The 20,293-nt window shown below is 35.5% G+C and overlaps 1 protein-coding gene across 2 annotated transcripts in view; it reads left to right on the top strand.

The window, feature by feature from the left end:
* Positions 1 to 20,293, top strand: part of LOC137245052 (putative fatty acyl-CoA reductase CG5065) — an 87,517-nt gene that overhangs the window by 55,100 nt on the left and 12,124 nt on the right. The window contains exon 4 of one of the 2 annotated variants that reach the window (XM_067775068.1): positions 16,433 to 16,631. The exons of the other annotated variant lie outside the window; for it this stretch is intronic. Within the exon in view, the coding sequence (XP_067631169.1) occupies positions 16,433 to 16,631 (199 nt within the window). The remainder of the gene's footprint in view (positions 1 to 16,432; positions 16,632 to 20,293) is intronic. 2 annotated transcript variants of the gene reach the window in all.

Genomic DNA, 20,293 nt, shown 5'->3' with positions numbered 1-20,293 from the left:
TTTTCGGTAAAAAAGAGTTATATACATACAAACATATAAGTGAAAAGTGTTGAAAAAAAAAGATATTTTACCACAGCAGCCCATGGCACAGCACGATAAATCTTCAAAATTTTAAACAAAAATCGAATAACACGCAAACACTTTGCCAAAACCATTCCAAAGTGCTATAAATTCCTACATACCTACACGTATACCCACATGCACGCACATTGATACACTTTATGGTTCTCCTTCAATGCTTACATCGTATACCTAGCAATAAAAAAACAAAGCTTTTGCTTATAGAAACCAACTCAAGCTTACTTATGTGCTTTACAAGTTCGCTCGCCTCCACAAGATCTACCGATTACTATCGGGCCAATGAACACAAAATGATAAAGAAACAAAAACAAAAATTGCCTCTGAAAACTTTGCAATGCTGTCAACGCTACCAAACTAAACACCACTTAAGTATTTTATATGCAATACCCAGCTGATAACACGCAATGTATACCGTCCTGCTATTACCAGCAAAAACACGTCCAGCAATACAAAAAATAAATAAAAAATATTGTACCTGTCAACACTGGTTTCATGCAGTGTTTGTAAATAACGGTATGTTGAAATTTCTCCTTTTAAGTACTATACTCATTCTTACATTTCCTGTATATTTTATTGAGTAAGTAATGCTCAAGCTGCACCCATACATTTTCCTTTTTACACCTTTTTCTGTTTTTGATTTCTTAATTATACTCAGCGTGCTTTGCACACAGAGTATATTAACTTTGATTGGATAACGGTTGGTTGTACAGGTATAAAGGAATCGAGATAGATATAGACTTCCATATATCAAAATTATCAGTATCGAAAAAAATTTGATTGAGCCATGTCCGTCCGTCCGTCCGTCCGTTAACACGATAACTTGAGTAAATATTGAGATATCTTCACCAAATTCGGTACACTAGCTTATCTGGACACAGAATAGATTGGTATTGAAAATAAGCGAAATCGGATGATAACCACGCCCACTTTTCATATATATATAAAATTTTGGAAAACACAAAAGACCTGATAATTTAGTAAATAATACACCTAGAATGTTCAAATTTGACATGTGGACTGATATTGAGACTCTTGATAAAAATTTCCACTTGTGATAAAATAAATTTTACAAATATTATTAATCATAAATCAAAAATCGTTAAACCTATCGTAACAAAATTCGGCAGAGAGGTTGCCTTTAGTATATGGAATGCTTTGAAGAAAAATTTACGAAATCCGTTAAGGACCATGCCCACTTTCATATAAAAGATTTTTAAAAGGGCCGTAGACGAATAAAATAAGCTATATATTTGCAAAAAAAAGCTTTATATCAATGGTATTTCATTTCCCAAGTGGATTTATAACAACAAATAGGAACAATTTCAAATTTAATAAAATGGGCGTGACACCGCCCCTTTTATGACTAAGCAATTTTCTATGTTTCGGGAGCCATAACTCGAAGAAAATTAACGGATCGTAATAAAATTGGGTACACAAATTTTCCTATAGCAGGAAATATTTCTAGAAAAAATGGACGAGATCGGTTAAAGACCACGACAACTTTTATATAAAAGGTGTGTATCTGTCATCTACTTCAAACGCTGACACAGCTGCTTGATTGGTGTAGAGACACTACACACGGGAAATTTTTATCCCATTATTAATGTTGGGAACAGTTATATGGTCCGTTAGCCTTCGATGGCGTCATGTATTGTCATGTTAAAATAGCTCCGTTATTTTCAGTAGCTTGTTATTCCGTTATTTTACTTATAATTGTTAATTTCACTTAAAAGTTTTGTTTTTTCCAATATATGGCTTGAAGCCATGTTTTTTCACATTATTTATATATAGTTGGTTTTTTTCTTTTTTATTTGGCACCACCCATCACTGATGTTTTTTCAAACTGTGGCTTGTAGCCATATTTTTATTTCACAATTGCGTTTGTATATATTGTTTGGTATTTTAAATGGCACCACGCCAATTATTATTTTACTGATTCCTTCTAGGAGTGCAAGAACACTACCCTAACTCCAGGTCAGCGAGGAATTGCAATTTCTAACTCCGGCAAAACGCCCGAGAGAATCACAGACGCCAACCTTGAGGTCTATTTTGATTTTCAACTCAAAGCAAAAAAAGTCCGAAAAAATTGACGTTGAGTTGAGAATGACACTGCACGTCCACTCGCGCGAAAAGACAAGAACGGAATACGAGCAATTTTCTATGTTTCGGGAGCCATAATTCGAAGAAAATTTAACATAATAAAATTGTGTACACATATTTTCCTTATAGCAGAAAATATTTCTAGTCAAAATGGCGGGGTCGGTTAAAGACCACGGCAACTTAGATATAAAACAAGTTTAAAAGAGTCGTAGGCTAGAATAATAAGCTATAACTTAGCAAAAATATTTTTGAATCAATGATATTTCACTTATCAAATTTCATGGTAAGAGGAAATGTCGAGAAATTTTTTTTAAACGTATTATGTAGAAAAATAATTTATCTGAGACGAAATGTAAAATTGAAGCTCACGCTGAGTATATAATGTTCGGTTACACCCGAACTTAGACACCTTTACTTCTTTTTAATTTATTTTTTATTTGGCCATGCCATATGAGTATTATTATTCTCAGTAACGTTTATAAAAAATTGTTCACAATTTCAAGTACCTCATAAAACGTTTTGTTTTAGTTTTGCCCATTTTTTAATTCTGTGTTTAGCATTTGTCTTTTTTTCATTTTGTTGTCTCAATCTCATCTCCATTAAAACTTTGTATACAGGGTGTCCAAAAAGCTACGAAAATCCTTTTAACTACTGATCAAACAAATTAAAAAAAGGGTCCAGAGACTCGATTAATTGCCAAAAAAATTACTCAAGCAAATGTTTCCATTTATAGAAGTAAAACTAGGAAAAATTAAAATTTTTAAACCTCCAATATTACACCAATGTCACCGATTAAGTTCTGCTGAACGCGCCGAAAAATATTCCACATAATTTGTAATTAAAAACATGTAGTACATGCGTACCAAAGCAATAGCAACAATGTCAAAAGTTAGAGACAAATTACAAAGCATGCAGCGGGGTATTCAAATGGTGGATATAGTCTGCCTGATCTGCACGCGAACGATACGAAATATTTTTGGTCCAGGATGAGTGGTTTTACACTTGTAACGATTTAGCGATACTTTTATAAAGAGTGGGGCTGGTGGCACTTTAATTTGTCTAAAAGGCTGTTCCTTAAATTTTAACACTAAAAAAATTGAAAATTTGCCCCCGGATCCGAATGCATAATGCATGTAGATTTCGAAAATTTATACAAATTTTGTTCAGCATCCTTTAAAAACGGTTAATGTAGTACAACCAACACCTTTTGTTCAACCCATATATTTAAAAAAAATTAAAATGAAGTACGTAATTATCTGAATAATTTAGATGAAGAAAACTCAGCCTGCGCTGCTTTTACAGAGTGCAGACAATTTATTTTTTGAACTTCTCATAAACCCACATTTTCAATTTTTTTTTACTGATACACTTTTTTTTTCTTTTTTTCTTTCTTTACCTGCTGTAAAAGCTGTTCTCAGAGCAAGAGGAAGCACCTTTCATCAGCCTCCGTGTTTATAGAGCTCGGCAGTTTGGAGGCTGTTATTTTCTTGCGCTATAATATTTTCCAGTGAAGATGACAATTCAATCGTCAGCCACGTTTTGCATCGCCAAGTTTGAAAGTTGATGACGCCTCGAGTAAAGTCTAAGTGCAATATTATATATGACTTTAGGACATTTTGCAAAGTAGTCACTGACTTTCACACTCACCACCATAAAATACCAAAAAATTACATAAAGCCACTCAGCTTAACTGTCACTCACTGCCGTGAATAAATGTTCTTATGTCATACGAATTTTGGTTCACATGAGAAAAACTGATTAATTTCGCTTTACATAATTTGCCCCATGAACTGTGCCCAAAGCCTTATACCTCTTATGAGTGTTACTGAATTATTTTCTGACTAAATTTTAAGAAGTACGATACTCAGAGAATATAAATCATCAGCCAGTTTTGATTCTAAATAAAATAGGATCTTTTACGATTTTTGTGAAACCTTCATCAATCGTTTGATTTTTAGCCTTAGTAGTGCGGGCTATGGCAAAAATTTTCAATATCTGAACGTTCGTAAGCATTCCTGATAAATACTGTAATAGCACGTTCCTATCGGTTTCGATATATGATTACCGGGATAGAAAACTCCACTCACGTAGAAGATTTCATCGTGGTATCTTAAAAAGAAGAACAAGAACTAATGCGAAGTCAAACTTTCATATTCACAAAAAGTATTATGGTAGCGTAAGACTCCAGGTACAAGTGAAAAGATAACTAACTAACTAATTAGGTACAGGACTTATGTTATAGAATAACTCCGTTCTCTTGCCAAATACTAGAAGTTTTTTAGGACCTAACGTAATTACTGCCTCGAGGTCTGGCAACTTTGCCGCCCCTAACAGCTTGAGCTTTGACCAGACGAGGGCAGGACATGCACATATAACGTGCTTAACCATTTATTCCTGCAGCTCGCACTTCCTAATCTGCTGTTACTGGCGTGGCCTAATTTATAAGCATGTGACGACAGAAGGCAGTGTCCAGATAGTATGCCCATCGTGTGCCTTAAATATTCCCACTTCAGAGATATGAGTCACTTTGTGAGGCTGATATCGTAGGACTTGCACATCATCTTAGAAATTTTGCAGCCCGCGCATCTGTCCACGCTTTGTCTGCTTGATGGATTATATCCGACTCACGCCTCCTTTTGATTACTCCCAAACGAATTGAAACATTAATTCAGCGAGTGGTGCCAACTCATCGGCCTTTTCGTTACCTACTATCCCTTTATGACCGGTAACCCAGTATAGATATACGGTCCGACCTGGGCAAAGTTTTTTCAATGCTTCTCTACATTTTAGGACTGTGTGAGATTATTGCCTTAATCGCCGCCTGACTATTAAAATAGTTATTGACGCGAGTGCACTTTAAGCACACTTGCTGCTTTCTTCACTGTTTTAATTTTCGCCTGAAGGATGCTGCCTGTCTGATCTAATTTTTTCTGGATTGCCATAGCAAATAGCAGATCCAACCCCTTCCGTTAATTTAGAACCATCGGTATACACGTGTATAGCATGTTCTGACATTTCTGCATACTGGCACTAATTTTCCGGCTCAATTGTGGCTCCAATAAAGGGATATTTCTAAGTTGTAAGCTCAGGTACGGGACCATATATTCCGTTTGCCTGATATTAGATGGCGCTATACTGCTATAGCCATACGGTCTGCACTTTAGCTGCCCTGAGGCCTTAAGCCTTGCTGCAGTTGCTCTCTCTTTCACATGGAGTTTCTACGACAACTTACTATCTAGTATAACTCCTGGGTATTTTGTGCTAGGCTTCGTCCAATAAGGGGCCTTATATTTCTTATTAAATAATACTTGATAGTTTTTTTCCGCGTTGGCCATTAACCCGACTACAGAGAGCTGATTGTTGTTAGACATCTGCCGATTTTGATGACTGAAAAGTCATCTGCTTATGACCTACGTTTCAGTGGTTCTCCGTCGAACCACCAAAGAAATTGGCTGATAACCAGTGTCCACAGCATTGGTGATAAAACCCCACCCTGCGGCGTTCCTCTGTTTACAGATTTTTTTGCCACGTATCCATTGCCAAGTGATCATTCTAAGGAAAATGAGGAAAGCACTTGCTACACAAAATTTCTTTAAAATGAGGCAAATCTCTATTGAAAAATTATATTTTTGTATCGAATTTTTCTTTTAATTTCTCAATTGGGTTATAAGCTCAATTCAAAACTAGACAGTTAAACGTCGCAATAAAATGTTTTATACTCAGTTGAGCAGAGCTCACAGAGTATATCAACTTTGATTGGATAACGGTTGGTTGTACAGGTATAAAGGAATCGAGATAGATATAGACTTCCATATATCAAAATCATCAGTATCGAAAAAAAAATTGATTAAGCCATGTCCGTCCGTCCGTTAACACGATAACTTGAGTAAATTTTGAGGTATCTTGATGAAATTTGTTATGTAGGTAATAATGTGCAGTAATTCATTACCAAAGACGGATAAAGCAATGAAACTCGGTAGGTGAGTTGAACTTATTACGCAAAATGGAAAATTAGTAAAATTTTGGACAATGGGCGTGGCACCGCCCACTTTTACAAGAAGGTAATTTTAAAGTTTTGCAAGCTGTAATTTGGCAGTCGTTGAAGATATCATGATGAAATTTGGCAGGAACGTTACTCCTATTTCTATATGTGAGCTAAATAAAAATTCGCAAAATCGGAGAACGACCCCACTTAAAAAAATTTTTTTAAGTCGAATTTTATCAAAAAATTTTATATATTTACAGTATATAAGTAAATTATGTCAACATTCAACTCCAGTAATGATATGGTGCAACAAAATAAAAAAATAAAAGAAAATTTCAAAATGGGCGTGGCTCCGCCCTTTTTCATTTAATTTGTCTACGATACTTTTGATACTTTATACCCAGTCGACCGTGTGTCCTTCCGCTCGGCCGTTAACACGATCACTTGAGCAAAAATCGATATATCTTTACTAAACTAAGTTCACATACTTATCTGAACTCACTTTGTATTGGTATAAAAAATGGCCGAAATCCGACTATGACCGCGCCCACTTTTTCGATATCGAAAATTACGAAAAATGAAAAAAAAAAAATGCCATAATTCTATACCAAATAGGAAAAAAGGGATGAAACATTATAATTGGATTGGTTTATTGATGCCAAATATAACTTAAAAAAAAAAAACTTTGTAAAATGGGTGTGACACCTATCATATTAAGTAGAAGAAAATGAAAAAGTTATGCTGGGCGAAACCAAAAGCCCTTGGAATCTTGGCAGGAATACTGCTCGAGGTATTACATATATATATAAATAAATTGGCGGTACCAGACAGATGATGTTCTGGGTCACCCTGGTCCACATTTTGGTCGATATCTCCAAAACGCCTTCACATGTACAACTACCACCACTCCCTTTTAAAACCCTTATTAATACCTTTCGTTTGATACCCATATTGTACAAACACATTCTAGAGTTAGCCCTGGTCCACCTTTACGGCGATATCTCGAAAAGGCGTCCACCTGTAGAACTAAGGTCCACTCCCTTTTAAAATACTCATTATAACCTTTCTTTTGATACCCATATTGCACAAACAAATTCTATAGTCATCCTTGGTCTACCTTTATGGCGTTATCTCAAAAAGGCGTACACCTATAGAACTAAGGCCCGCGCCCTTTTAAAATACTCATTAACACCTTTCATTTGATACCCATATTGTACAAATAAATTCTAGAGTCACCCCTGGTCCACCTTTATGGCGATATCTCGGAAAGGCGTCGTACTTATCTGATGGCGATATCTCGAAAAGGCGGACGCCTATAGAACTAAGGCCCACTCCCTCTTAAAATACTCATTATCACCATTCGTTTGATACCCATGTTGCACAAACAAATTCTAGAGTGACCCCTGGTCCACCTTTATGGCGATATCTCGAAAAGGCGTCCACCCATAGAACTAAGGCCCACTCCCTTTCAAAATACTCATTAACACCTTTCGTTTGATACCCATATTGTACAAACAACTTCTAGAGTCACCCTTGGTCTACGTTTATGGCGATATCTCAAAAAGGCGTTCACCTATAGAACTAAGCCCCACGCCCTTTTAAAATACTCATTAACACCTTTCATTTGATACCCATGTCGTACAAACAAATTCTAGAGTCACCCTTGGTCTACCTTTATGGCGATATCTTAAAAAGGCGTTTACCTATAGAACTAAGGCCCACGCCCTTTTAAAATACTCATTAACACCTTTCATTTGATACCCATATCGTACAAACAAATTCTAGAGTCACCCCTGGTCCACCTTTATGACGATATCCCTAAATGGCGTCCACCTATAGCACTATGGCCCACTCCCTTTTAAAATACTCTTTAATACCTTCCATTTGATACACATGTCATACAAATACATTCCAGGATTACGCTTTGTTCATTTTCCTACATAGTGATTTTGCCTTATTTTGTCTCCATAGCTCTCAGCTGAGTATATAATGTTCGGTTACACCCGAACTTAGCCTTCCTTACTTGTTTTTAATAACATTTTGTCCCTTCCTAAGAAAATTGTTTTGTACCAACGAAAAAAATGTGTATGTATTTTAAGAAAATTATATGTATAGATTGAAAGAAGGATTTCTATGAAGCAAAGATAAATACAATTTTATTCATTTTTATAGCTATTTTTCTCTCTGTAGGAAATTGTGTTTTGAGTGTAGGTAAGAAACTGGTAATGTACAAAAATATTTGGTTTAATGTTTAGGTCTCTGGTCTGCTCTACGGAAAATTAATAGCCTTATATTAGGGAAAAGGTTAACTAAGTACTAAATTTCAGTCAGCTTCACTGTGAATACATCTTTTTCGAATAGCAGCCGACCCAGGAAAATTTTCCGAAAAAAAGAAGAAAGCTAACTTCAAAGAGATCTTCAGCTGTGCCGAAAATATATTTTGCAAATTATTAAAAATATTCCTTTCGTTATGCTATACAATAACGAAATGTCGCTTACGCAATTTACCCCTTACCTTTTTGATTAACTTAATACCAAAATTCTTGAACTCCCCTACAGCGCGAGCGTTACTTACTTCCCTACTTTATTTTATAAAATATTTCGTACACTATTAACTAAATGAATTTCCGCTTATCCTGTTTTTGGAATTTAATATCATCATCTCCTATATTCTACTAGTATCGCCATCGGCATATGAACCCGTGCCGGGATGGGTTGATAATTTGAATGGACCAACTGGCCTTTTAGTGGGCGCCGGTAAAGGTGTTATACGCTCAATGCTCATCGATACGCGTTTCAAGTCCGAAGTAATTCCAGTCGATTATGCCATCAATGGACTTGTCATTATGCCTTACGACTATAATAAAAAAGCAATGCGGTATGCATTATACTTAAATAACGCAATATAAGAAACATTGATAAAACATATACATGTATATATATTTGCTACATGGCAACTCTAGTCCCGCTGAGGTACCAGTTTTTAATATCACTGCAGCTGATCATCGTAAACTACCATGGGGTGAGGCTATTGAAATGGGCAAAAGAATTGGTTATGATTATCCAATGGAGACTTGTTTATGGTATCCAGATGGTTGTATTACAACAAATCGTTTCCATCATCAAATCAACGTTATACTCTTCCATTGGTTGCCAGCATATTTTATTGATTTTATACTCTTTTTGTTAGGACAAAAACGTTTGTAAGTGTATGGTGATGTGATTTTTGTTGACGATGAGCTCGTATGAGCATGTATAATTTGGAATTCTGAAATTTTTAGCATGATACGCGTACAAAGACGTATACAAACTGGACTTGGCGTTTTGCAATTTTTTACGATGCGTTCATGGGTATTTAAATCGCCGGCGTTTGATGGACTTTGGAAATCTTTAACTGCAGAAGATAAGAAAATGTATGTGAAGAGCAAAAACAAAAAACAAACATTTTATTTAATGATTGAATTTTATAGTTTTAATATGGATATGGATCCGAAGGAGTCGGTTGAAGAATATATGCTTTCCTGTCTGCATGGTGGTCGGCTATATTTAATGAAAGAAACTCCTGAGTCACTGCCACGTGCGCGCCGTAATTTGAAAATGTAAGCACAAAGAGTTAATAGTGAATGAATAAATCATTGGACGCTTTTCTTTGCAACGATTTTTGTTTCTATCTCTTACAGTCTCTACGCTTTGGATCGCTTTTGTAAGACACTTATAGTGAGCTCAATAATTTATTGGTTTTATAATCGTATAGCGTCGTTTATTACTGTATGAATAGGGTTTTTGTGCGAAAAGCTTTATGAGCTTACACAATTCACCGTAGAGACTACAAGGAAGAAGAAGCGGCTGAGCTTGCTATATGAGATTTGTTACTATGAATATTTTTGCGCTAAGCGGTCTGCTTCTAATTGCTTTATTTTGCACAATGTAAACTTAGGGTTTGAATTTTTTATATATTTGTTTTTTTAGTTATTTATACGTATTTTGGATTCCTTAGATTTAAGTTTCATTATCACGCGATTTACATACTATACATACATGCTTAATATACGTTTATGGAAAATTATGTTGTATTTTCCTTTTTGATAATAAAATTGCATATTTTCTGTGTTAAAAGAGTTTTACTTTTAAAAATATATTATTAATTGCAAACAAAATTATTATAAAATCTTTAATTGAAGACTTGGTAGGGTCTGCACGCAATGTGTCTGACGCACGAGACATCTGTGTACGTTTAGATTCGCTGTAAAAATCGAGGGCATTTTGCTTTTCTCGAATAACCGAAATTCATGTATTACTAAAATATTTTCACTAACATATCGACACTGATTCTCGACTCAGACTCATCGCGTGTAGACCCTTTAAGCATCGAAAACAAAGTTTTATTTTTAAAAAATTGTCTACGAAATATTTTATTTTATTGATATTTTTTCCTTGTTTCGTGTTCAGGAAAATCTTTTTAATCTACTTATTGTGATATTATTTCATATAAATAAAAAATAAATGAAAGGCGCGATAACCTCCGAAGAGATTTAGGGCCGAGCTTCTCACTTCATATACAATTCAATATTATCTAAAACATTTCACTTTTCTACGTTTAAACCTGTACATGCGATGTAAAGTAGGCGCCCTACGTTGGGCGCCCTACTATGGCGTGGATTACCAAGTGTCAGTTTCAATCGGTAACATAGTCAGAAAACTTTATAAGTTACAACAGAAGTTTTCGAATAGTTTCAGTCAAATAGAATGGAGAAATGCAAACTCAAGAAGTTCAAAAACTGAACCAAATTCTGAAATTCTTTGGACAGGAATCTTGGGCAACCTAAAAAGGTTAGAATCCGTTGAAAATCTACAAACGTGAAATCCGCAGAGCAAAACGAACGTCATGAAAAAAATACTACACTCTCATGAGTTTAACATTCTTTATTTTCAATATTAATTAGCAAATAAACTTGAATATGGATGAAAAATTATGCCTTTCAGCACAACAGGCTTATGTAGATCAAGAAAAAGTAAGTAGATACTACATTGCATAGGGTGATCACCAATATAGAGAAAGACCTAGAATACCAGAAACATGACTTGCAGCTTTCCTGAACATTTCCAGGACGTTTACAATTGTATATAAAAGCGCAATCGTGAACAGTTCAATTGAATGACATCAAATAAAAAAAAATAAATAAATGTAAGGCGCGTTAAGCTCCGAAGAGATTTAAGGCCGAGCTTCTCTTCCAATTTGCGTCGTGCTCCTCTTGATTTTCCCTATAAATTGGCCGGACGGGACCTACATGTTTTATGCCGACTCCGAACGGCATCTGCAAGGCAGATGAGTTTTCACTGAGAGCTTTTCATGGCAGAAATACACCCGGAGCGCTTGCCAAACACTGCCGAGGGGCGACCCCGCTTAGAAAAATTTTCTTCTAATTTAAAAACCTTATTTATAAAATTTTGATGTTGCTTTGCCCAGGGTTCGAACCCAGGGCATACGGTGTGGTAGGCGGAGCACGCTACCATCACACCACATCAAGCACTGGCAAATAGGATCGGTTGCCCTGTGATAAGCTGTGAGACCACAAAATGTGGCTTTAAGTCATCACAAGTGGTAAATTTTTGCCAAACAATTACATTTCTGTTGGACCAGATGCCTCGAGATGTTTTCCTGGATCTTGACGTTGGGTTAAGCGCTAACGCGGAGCGATGGAATGAGTTTTGTTAACTTACTACTAGGGAATGGAAGGTCTGGAGTTGAGCTAAGTTGTGAGAGATAACCCTAAAACAGAAATACAGGTCAAAATATCTAGGAATCATATGACACTGCAAGGAAAGGTCGAAGAAACATTCCAGAGCATTATATGTATGCAAGGTAGTGCTGGGATGAAGAGAAAACATAATTCCTCGAAGTACTATATTCTATAGTGTTCTGGTTGAAAACAAGCATTTGGACTCCCTCAGGACAAAACGTACATCTATATACATATGTATGCTGGCTTTCTAGTCATGAGGGAATAGAAGTAATGAAATGATAAACCTTAAAAGTTGCCTATAGTTCTTTCTCTTATGTTCCCGGTTGTTTGGTCATCAAACAAATTCTAGGCCCGTATCGTGCTTTACGCTCCGTAACCGAAATCCATTTTTTGAGTCACAATAGCTTTAAAATAGTAAATCCTTTGAAAGACATATGCTTACTAGTGACCGTACGTACTCATTTGATCCATAATTTGTTACCCTTTGTTATAAATGGTTTGACAGATTCATATTTTTTATTTGAGTGAAATTGGGTTTTCATACGTGATCGTATGGTAAAACTAAAACCGAATTTTACCTATTTAAGGTCAAATTCGAACGTTCCGCTACTTAACTTTGGTTAAAAGTTAAAACCGGGCCTTACTATCGGAGAAAAAACTATTTATATTAATTTTCATTTTAAATAGACATGCTGCATACATAAAGGCACATATCTCATTTCAACAATATTACTTTTAAAACGTGCCGTTTTGGTTGACGTATTGATTTTTCAAGTGGTGTTAACTGTGTATAACTGAGGGTTAAATTGGCTACACTACCACACATCAAGAAACACGAAAAAAACAAAGAAACTGTACAAACAAATATGGAGAGGGTACTTATACTTTAATTCGAGTACACATAAGAATATATGTACATACAGAAAAATACACAAAAAAATTAACTTTTACTATGTTTCCGTTGCGTCACAAATCCGAGTTTATCCGCGATTTTAAAGTTTTACATAAGAAATTAGACACCAACTTCTACTCAAACTGGATTGCAGCATAGTATTACACCTACTCCAAGCATGTGGGCAAATCCACCCAATTTTAAACTTTATGTTACCCGAATGTTGAACTTAAGCTGCGATATTTTACATTATCGAACGAAGTGGCAGGGTTAAACTCTTGTCAACTTCGACTGGAGTTTAAACTTGCACTGAAAAATCGGACCTAAGTATTATGTATGCTTTAGAGCGATTCATTTTTGTCAAGTATTTTTTTTCTGCGCTCAGGCAGAATATTAATCTACACATAGAAAAACATACACAGAAAGTGAAAATGATCACAAAAAAGTGTGTCAAAAATTGGAAAAATGGAGTCAAAATGTATCACGTGCTATAAAGGAAAGTTTAACTCCTTCAGCAAAAGCACAGTGCTATAACTTCGAATTCCGAAAACCTATCAATTTGGCATTTTTTTTTAATTATGTCAGCCAAAAAATTATAAAAAACCTAAGAGTCGACTATCGAAAAATGTTTATAAATTTACAAAACTTCCACAAAATAAATCTGCTATAACTCCGAAAAAATTGGAATGTAGATGTAGGGACTTTGTTAATATTTTTATTATTGTTTATTAATATTTATTTTATATATTTTAACTGTGTTATTTGAGATATTTTAGATTTAGGTTGGTTTTGAATTTATAGTTTTCCAAAAAAAAATTTTAGACATAAAAGTCTTGATTGAATTTTTTGTAAGAGAAATAAATAATTTTCTGAATACTAGAAATTTATATTTTAAACTCATTAACCAACTACAGTAGAAAAATGTTTATAAATTGTTTTTTTTTTTTTATTTTGTTATTTTTATTTTTAATCAAAAAATCTAAAAATCACAAAACACTTCAGAAAATTTCACCCATAGAAAAAATAAATCTTTATAAGTTAGTATTTATCAATTTCTTACATTTTCCGGTATAAAAATGGCTGTAAATTTATTAAATAATTTTTGGATAACTTTGTTTTTATACGCCAGTTCTCTTCTTCTTTCTACTTTTGGCAGTTTGATCAAAAACTAAAAAAAATCTATATATATTTTTCAAAAACCGATGATGACTCCTCCTGGTGAACCAATGCGTGTTACACAAAAAACTCCTAGATAATATTTTTTGACATATATAGAATGATAAATGATAAAACTTTTAATTTGAATAGTAAGAATTTTTTTCTATATGTACATCTGTAGATTAATATTTTTCTTGAGTATAGAAAAGAAGAAGAAAAATTGCCCAAATGAGTCACCCTAATATGCATATATGATCCTGAAATATGAAAATTGTTCATGGTTTTTTCCAAAAACAAAATTATTATCAAGTCAAAGAAATGAATTGGCAAATTTGGTATAATGATTAAAAATTATAATTTTAAGGTAATCATAAAGAAATTTATAAATAGATGTATAACACAAATTCGCAACTTCAATTTAGAATATACTAACCCATATCCGCGGCTACGTGAAAGAATAGAACTGAGATGATCCTGGAAATAATTACGAAATTATGTCGAAAACAATCCCATAATGGTCCGGACATAGTTAAAATATTATCCAGAGGTATCTAGACAATTTCCAAGGAGTTTCGAAATAATATCTTAGTTCCGAAATTGTCCTGAAATAATCTGGAGATAGTGCCGAAGTTATCCCGTAAATGGTACTCAAATAAATCTAAAATTATTTCGTAACAATTCTTAAGTTATCCGGGCATAGTTCCAAAATAGCATCCAAATAATATGAAGATAGTCACGGAGTTATCCCGAAAATAGTCCTGAAAGTTTCTCGGAAACAAACACGAATTGGAAGCGATATGGCTCTTAAAATTATCCTGGAAGTTCCTTAAAACAATCCAGAAAAGATCCGAAGATTGTTATTTCAAGAGAGTACCGAGTCTGCCCCGAAATATTCTAAGAATAGTTCGGAAACGGTATCGAAATAATACCAAAAAACAATTCTGAAAGTGTTTCCGAAATAGTCCTGAAATGATCCCGAAAACAGGCCGAACGTTAGTTCTGAAATAGAATTAATTTAAAAATAGCACCAAGTTATACGGAAAACAATGCTGAAGTTATCCCGAAAATAATACTGAAATAATCCTGAGAATTATTGTCGATATGAAGGCTAAATCAATCTTGAAATGGGCCCATTCTTCCAATGTCACTCCCAAATATTCCCAGAATGATTCGAAAAGGTCCCGAAATTATACCAGAAACAACGTTGAAATTATTCTGAATTAGTCCCGAAATGATCCCCAGGTTATCCGGACAGAGCTCCGAAATTGTACCGAGGTAACCTTAAATAGTCCCAAAAATAATGTTGAAACTACCCCGGCAATAATACAAAAATATTCGTGAGATGATCTTGAAAACAATCCCGAAATTATTTCACAAATAATCCCGATGTAGTGCCGATATGATTCTTATAACGAAACTGAATTGGGCCCGAATCCGTGCCAAAACAATTCCGCAATGACCCCGAAACAACCTCGTAATCCTGAAATAGCCCAAAAGAGCAACCCCAAATTGATTTCATAAGCAATCCCGAAATCCGCAGATGGTATTGATATAATCCCAAAATGGCTGCAAAATAGTTCGGATATGATCCCAAAATCAATTCTGAAAAGTATCTCCAAGTAATCACGAAATAATCTGGAGATAGGCCTAGAATAATTCCAAAGTCGTCCCGAAGTAGTGTTGAAATTATTCCCTATTATATTTATTAATCCAAATAATTATTATCCAAAGAAAAAAAAGTTAATCACTATAGAATTGACGCTATTTACCTTTGTCGTTCTATTTTATATTTTTTCCTACAAATTTTCGAGACGTGACCTACGTGCTTTTTATGCCGATTCTGAGAGCTGAGAGACTTTTCATCGCAAAAAACACCCGGAATCAATATTTTTCTAAATGTTCAGTTTTACTTTGCCCGAAACTTCAACCAAGAAACTTCGGCGGCCGCGATTTATTCCGGAAATATTCATGGGTCTCAAAATGGTCGCCCCAAGGTCTCGAAACTTCACGATTGCACGCGAAATAAAGCCTGACAGTGTATTTAGTAGTCTCGAATTTAGCCCCATTGGCATTTACTATTAAATGTTAGTAAACGGCCTCCCATTTTTTTTAAGCTATCAAAAGAGGGCGTAGGACCTCTTACAATATTATATCAACTTACCAACCAAGAGATTTGAAAAAAAAAATATTTCTCCAAAAATTCAAGGATTTGTCGGATTTGGCCATACAGAACAGCACTATGCACTCTGAAAATCACATTCACACCAAACAAGCACTTACTTACACCACCCACCAAAAATATACATACATCCATACATACGCAATCACACTTACCCACACACACATTAAAAGCCAACTAATAACCTCATTTTGGAGCGGTTCATTGGTAAATATGTAATAAAAACAATTGTGTGAAAATTTATTATTTTTGAAATAATAAATCTCGTTTTTCATTCTATCATCATTATTTAGTGTCGCCTGCTGCAGTTGAACCCAAAGAAGGCTGGGTGGACAATTTGAATGGGCCCACCGGTTTGATGATTGGCGTTGGTAAAGGAGTCATACGTTCGGTGCTTGTGGATGCGAAAAATCGGTCGGAGGTTATACCAGTGGATTATGCTATTAATGGAATGATTGTGATACCATACGAATTTTATAAGAGCCGTAAACGGTGAGTGCGAGAAAAAGTATGTACTGGGTTCAATTAAAGGTTTTGAGAGTTGGCGGGGTCTCGACATTTAATTTTTCAATTATCAAAATCATCAAAACGATCAAATACTAAAAATAATAGATTGGCGATATAGTACCTTTCAGAAGTTGAAAACCTTAGAACAAGTTTTTCTAAAATTTTTTATATGTTGTTTTTCCTGAGAATCGTCGGTGTGGTAGGCTAGCGCACTACTTCCACACCATGACGGCCAAATTATTAACTTGTGTCTGGCCAATATGTGGTGTCAGTATCATCGTAGACTGACTCTCCCTGCATTTGCAAGGCAAAGCCAATCAGATACGCCTCCATAAAATGTGTACGTTTACATTGGTTTTTTGTAAAAGGACTCACCTCGAGTAGGTGAGTTTACCATTGGGACTAGAAAAGCTGTGGAGCATAAATCTATGCTGTGCACCTTGAATCCTTAATATATTGTTTCCCCGAATCCGCGTTGCAGTATTTTATTTGGAGCCTCTGCGAAAGGATCGAAAACGGGTGTTTATTTTTCCAGGCAACCAGGTTGCCTTAAAGGTCCTGGACACATGTGGCAGATATTTCAACGAAATAAGCCAGTACATCAGTCAGCCATATATTCAGCCTAATATGACTATCTGGATATATGGTTATCGAAGACAACTTTAAAGCTGATGATCTGGCAAGAAGGGGTTCTACTACCCACATCGTTACAGGAAAAAACTCATCAAAACGGTAGCTGATAAGGTTGAGAACCTTTTTTGGCCATCAAATTAGGTCTATATAATAAGTAACCTAAGTTGAACAAGTAACTTTTTAGTCCAGTCCAATTAGAGTGCGGATGGGCTTCAATAATATTCCTACAATTCGCTAGATAGAACTCTACGTTAATGTGATCAAAAATATATTGGTTCCGCTATGTTAGTTGTTCTAGGAAATAAATAAAGACATTATGGATATGCCAAGTTCTTTGTTGGGTATGAATCTGCTACTAGCATCTTTTGGTAAGCCTTGCCGACGGAGTGTTATAAGCCCGTCTGGGGGCTTATCCGAACTTATGTATAAAAGTGGATACGATTCATTTGGTCTTGCCGATATTCAGACAAGGCTGATAGTCGATGTATATAGGAGCGGTTTTCCGTCATCCCGTGTCAAATTTGAGTTCAGCGACTATCCGATTTTCCGGTTGTGTAGGAGGTTGTATATGCTTTTTTCTAATAAGTGTTTGATAGGCTAACGCATTGGGATACCAATGGATGAGTCCGAGAACTTTTTCCTTTTAATGTATAGCACCTGGCACCGTGACCCGACTCAATCTATTTTTACCTCCGGAAAAGTGTTACTACCGTGGCGGACTTTAATGGTTACTTAACAGGTAGGGAAAATTGTTACGCATCTGAAAATCTTATATTGCAACAGTCGAGCGGACCTAAAAAAGTCTGCTAATTCGGTTTGAAACTATTGTCTTTCGGCAGTGGTATAAGTACTAAAGGAGAGTAAAAAAAAAAAACATTTTGTAAGCAGAAGCCCCTCCCACATTTTTACTAAGTTTGGAGCCATTCTTGCTCTCTCATTACAAAGTAACGGCATTATATCATTAAACCCTCTATGGAATTATAATTGACAACTGGTTGGGTGGGAAGAGGTCTAGTTGTCAAAAGTTCTCAAGAATAATCTCCAAATGTTGCTGTGGTCAAATGTAATGTGGACTGCCCTAAATGGCCAAAAGCTTTTATCCATCTGTGGATTCTTTGTTTATAGAAGAGATATCGTCCCATTCATACCTGTCTTAAGTACTTGTGGATAACTTATTGTCTAGAGAGAGCTAACGTAAATATTCGGGAATAGCCCCCACAATGGCGCCATCGCCAAACCTAATGTCCAGGGCAAGACTGCATTCAGTCTAATTCACTACAGCTTGCTTTGAGTTTGTCGTACAGGTCTATTGTATTGTACTGTGTTTATTTAATCACATTAGTACATTAAGATAATGGATTCTTTTAAGAGTACAACAACCAGGTATTACAATTAAATTATAAATTTGTATATGAAGCAAAATATGCCTAAACATTAATTTAAGTTACATAAATGAACAGATCAAAAAATATAAAAAAACGAGTATAAGAAAGTAGTATAGAAGAAGTATAGAGAAGTAGTTTGAAATTATTTTAGATAGCCAGTTTAAGTTTCAAGATTAGAAAACTATCTGTAAAGAATACGTCTATAGTTTTGGTCTAGAGAGTTTCTTACAGAAGCAGGGATTGAATTCCAGAGACGCGTGGTGTTGACAAAAAACAGCCTAGTCGAAGGTGCATAATTAAAAGTAGGTACGGATAGAGTGCATGTGCGGAGAGACCTATTAAAAACGATTTTATTATACAAGTATTCCGGTGTGTTTGTTAGGATCAGGCCAAACAGAAAAATGCAACTCCTTGCCTTCTGATAATCAGACAGGTTACAGCCCAGAAGTCTAGATCTGCAAGCGGATATATGTTCAAACTTATGTAAGCCATAGACATACCTAGTGACATAATTAAAGGCAACCTCCATTTTATGGGTAGATCTTGAATCGAGCTTATTGTATATCAGCTCCGAGTATGTAATAAGGGGTATAACCCCCCTGCGCAAGCTGCGCAGAGTCCCATACACCTTTCCTACCACGGAGTTGATATGATCAGTCTCAGTAAGACTAGTGTTCATTATAACACCAAGGTTTCTAACTTTACTAGTGGTCTTCACCGTAGCGGTCCCAAAATTTAGGTCAGGTATTGTAAGATTTGCGATATTTTTTCTGGCAATGGGCAAAACAACTGATTTAGCTGCGTTTAGACAAAGTCCATTTTTATTCGGCCAACAGAAAATAGCAGATAAATCCTTATTTTTTTTAAGGCAGAGATCATGCATATTGCTAAAACGATCGGATAAATAAAACTGAATATCGTCAGCATATGCATGCATACTTACAAACTCGCAGACATAAAACACATCATTCAGGAAAAGACTGAAAAGCAGTGGACCAAGTATGGACCCTTGCGAAACGCCAGTCACCACTTTCCATTACTGACAAACTGATACCTGTCAGACAAATAACTTTCCATCAACCTCCGAGCGTTACTGCCAAACCAAAATAATGCTGTAGCTTATGACATAGTAGTGTGTGATCGACTGAGTCAAATGCTCTCGAAAAGTCAAGCAGACACAGAAGGGCTAAGTGGCCTTTATCAAATGATACGCGTATGTCATCAAGTATTTTTATCAAAGCTGTTGAACAGCTGTGTTTAGCTCTAGAGCTCTATTATAGGAGGGTTGTGCATAGCTTTCTGGGCCTTTGTGGGCTAACACCTGCACTCTGATCATCCTGCACAATGCCACCAAACTGTGATGACGTGTAATGGGATGGATTTACTTTGTTTAGTTTTCTAAACAGGTTGAGCATTCTGTCAGTGTTTTCTGGACTCTGCCAGAATCTGCGGTTTTTGAGTTGTTGAGAGATATGATCAATGATCATAGTACTCCATTATATTAGTAGTTGGAAGAGTGCTCTGAGAAAGTAAGTGCTGAAGTGTGGAGAAACTATCAGCTCTTCCCCATAAGGGGTTAAATTACAATATTTCTTTCCCCATATACATTTTATTCATCCATTAGACGAG

This window comes from Eurosta solidaginis, chromosome 3, assembly GCF_040869045.1.
Source record: "Eurosta solidaginis isolate ZX-2024a chromosome 3, ASM4086904v1, whole genome shotgun sequence".
In the NCBI taxonomy this organism is placed as follows: domain Eukaryota; kingdom Metazoa; phylum Arthropoda; class Insecta; order Diptera; family Tephritidae; genus Eurosta; species Eurosta solidaginis.
Note: the sequence above shows the minus strand (reverse complement) of the source record. Positions and strands in the feature narration are given on the sequence as shown.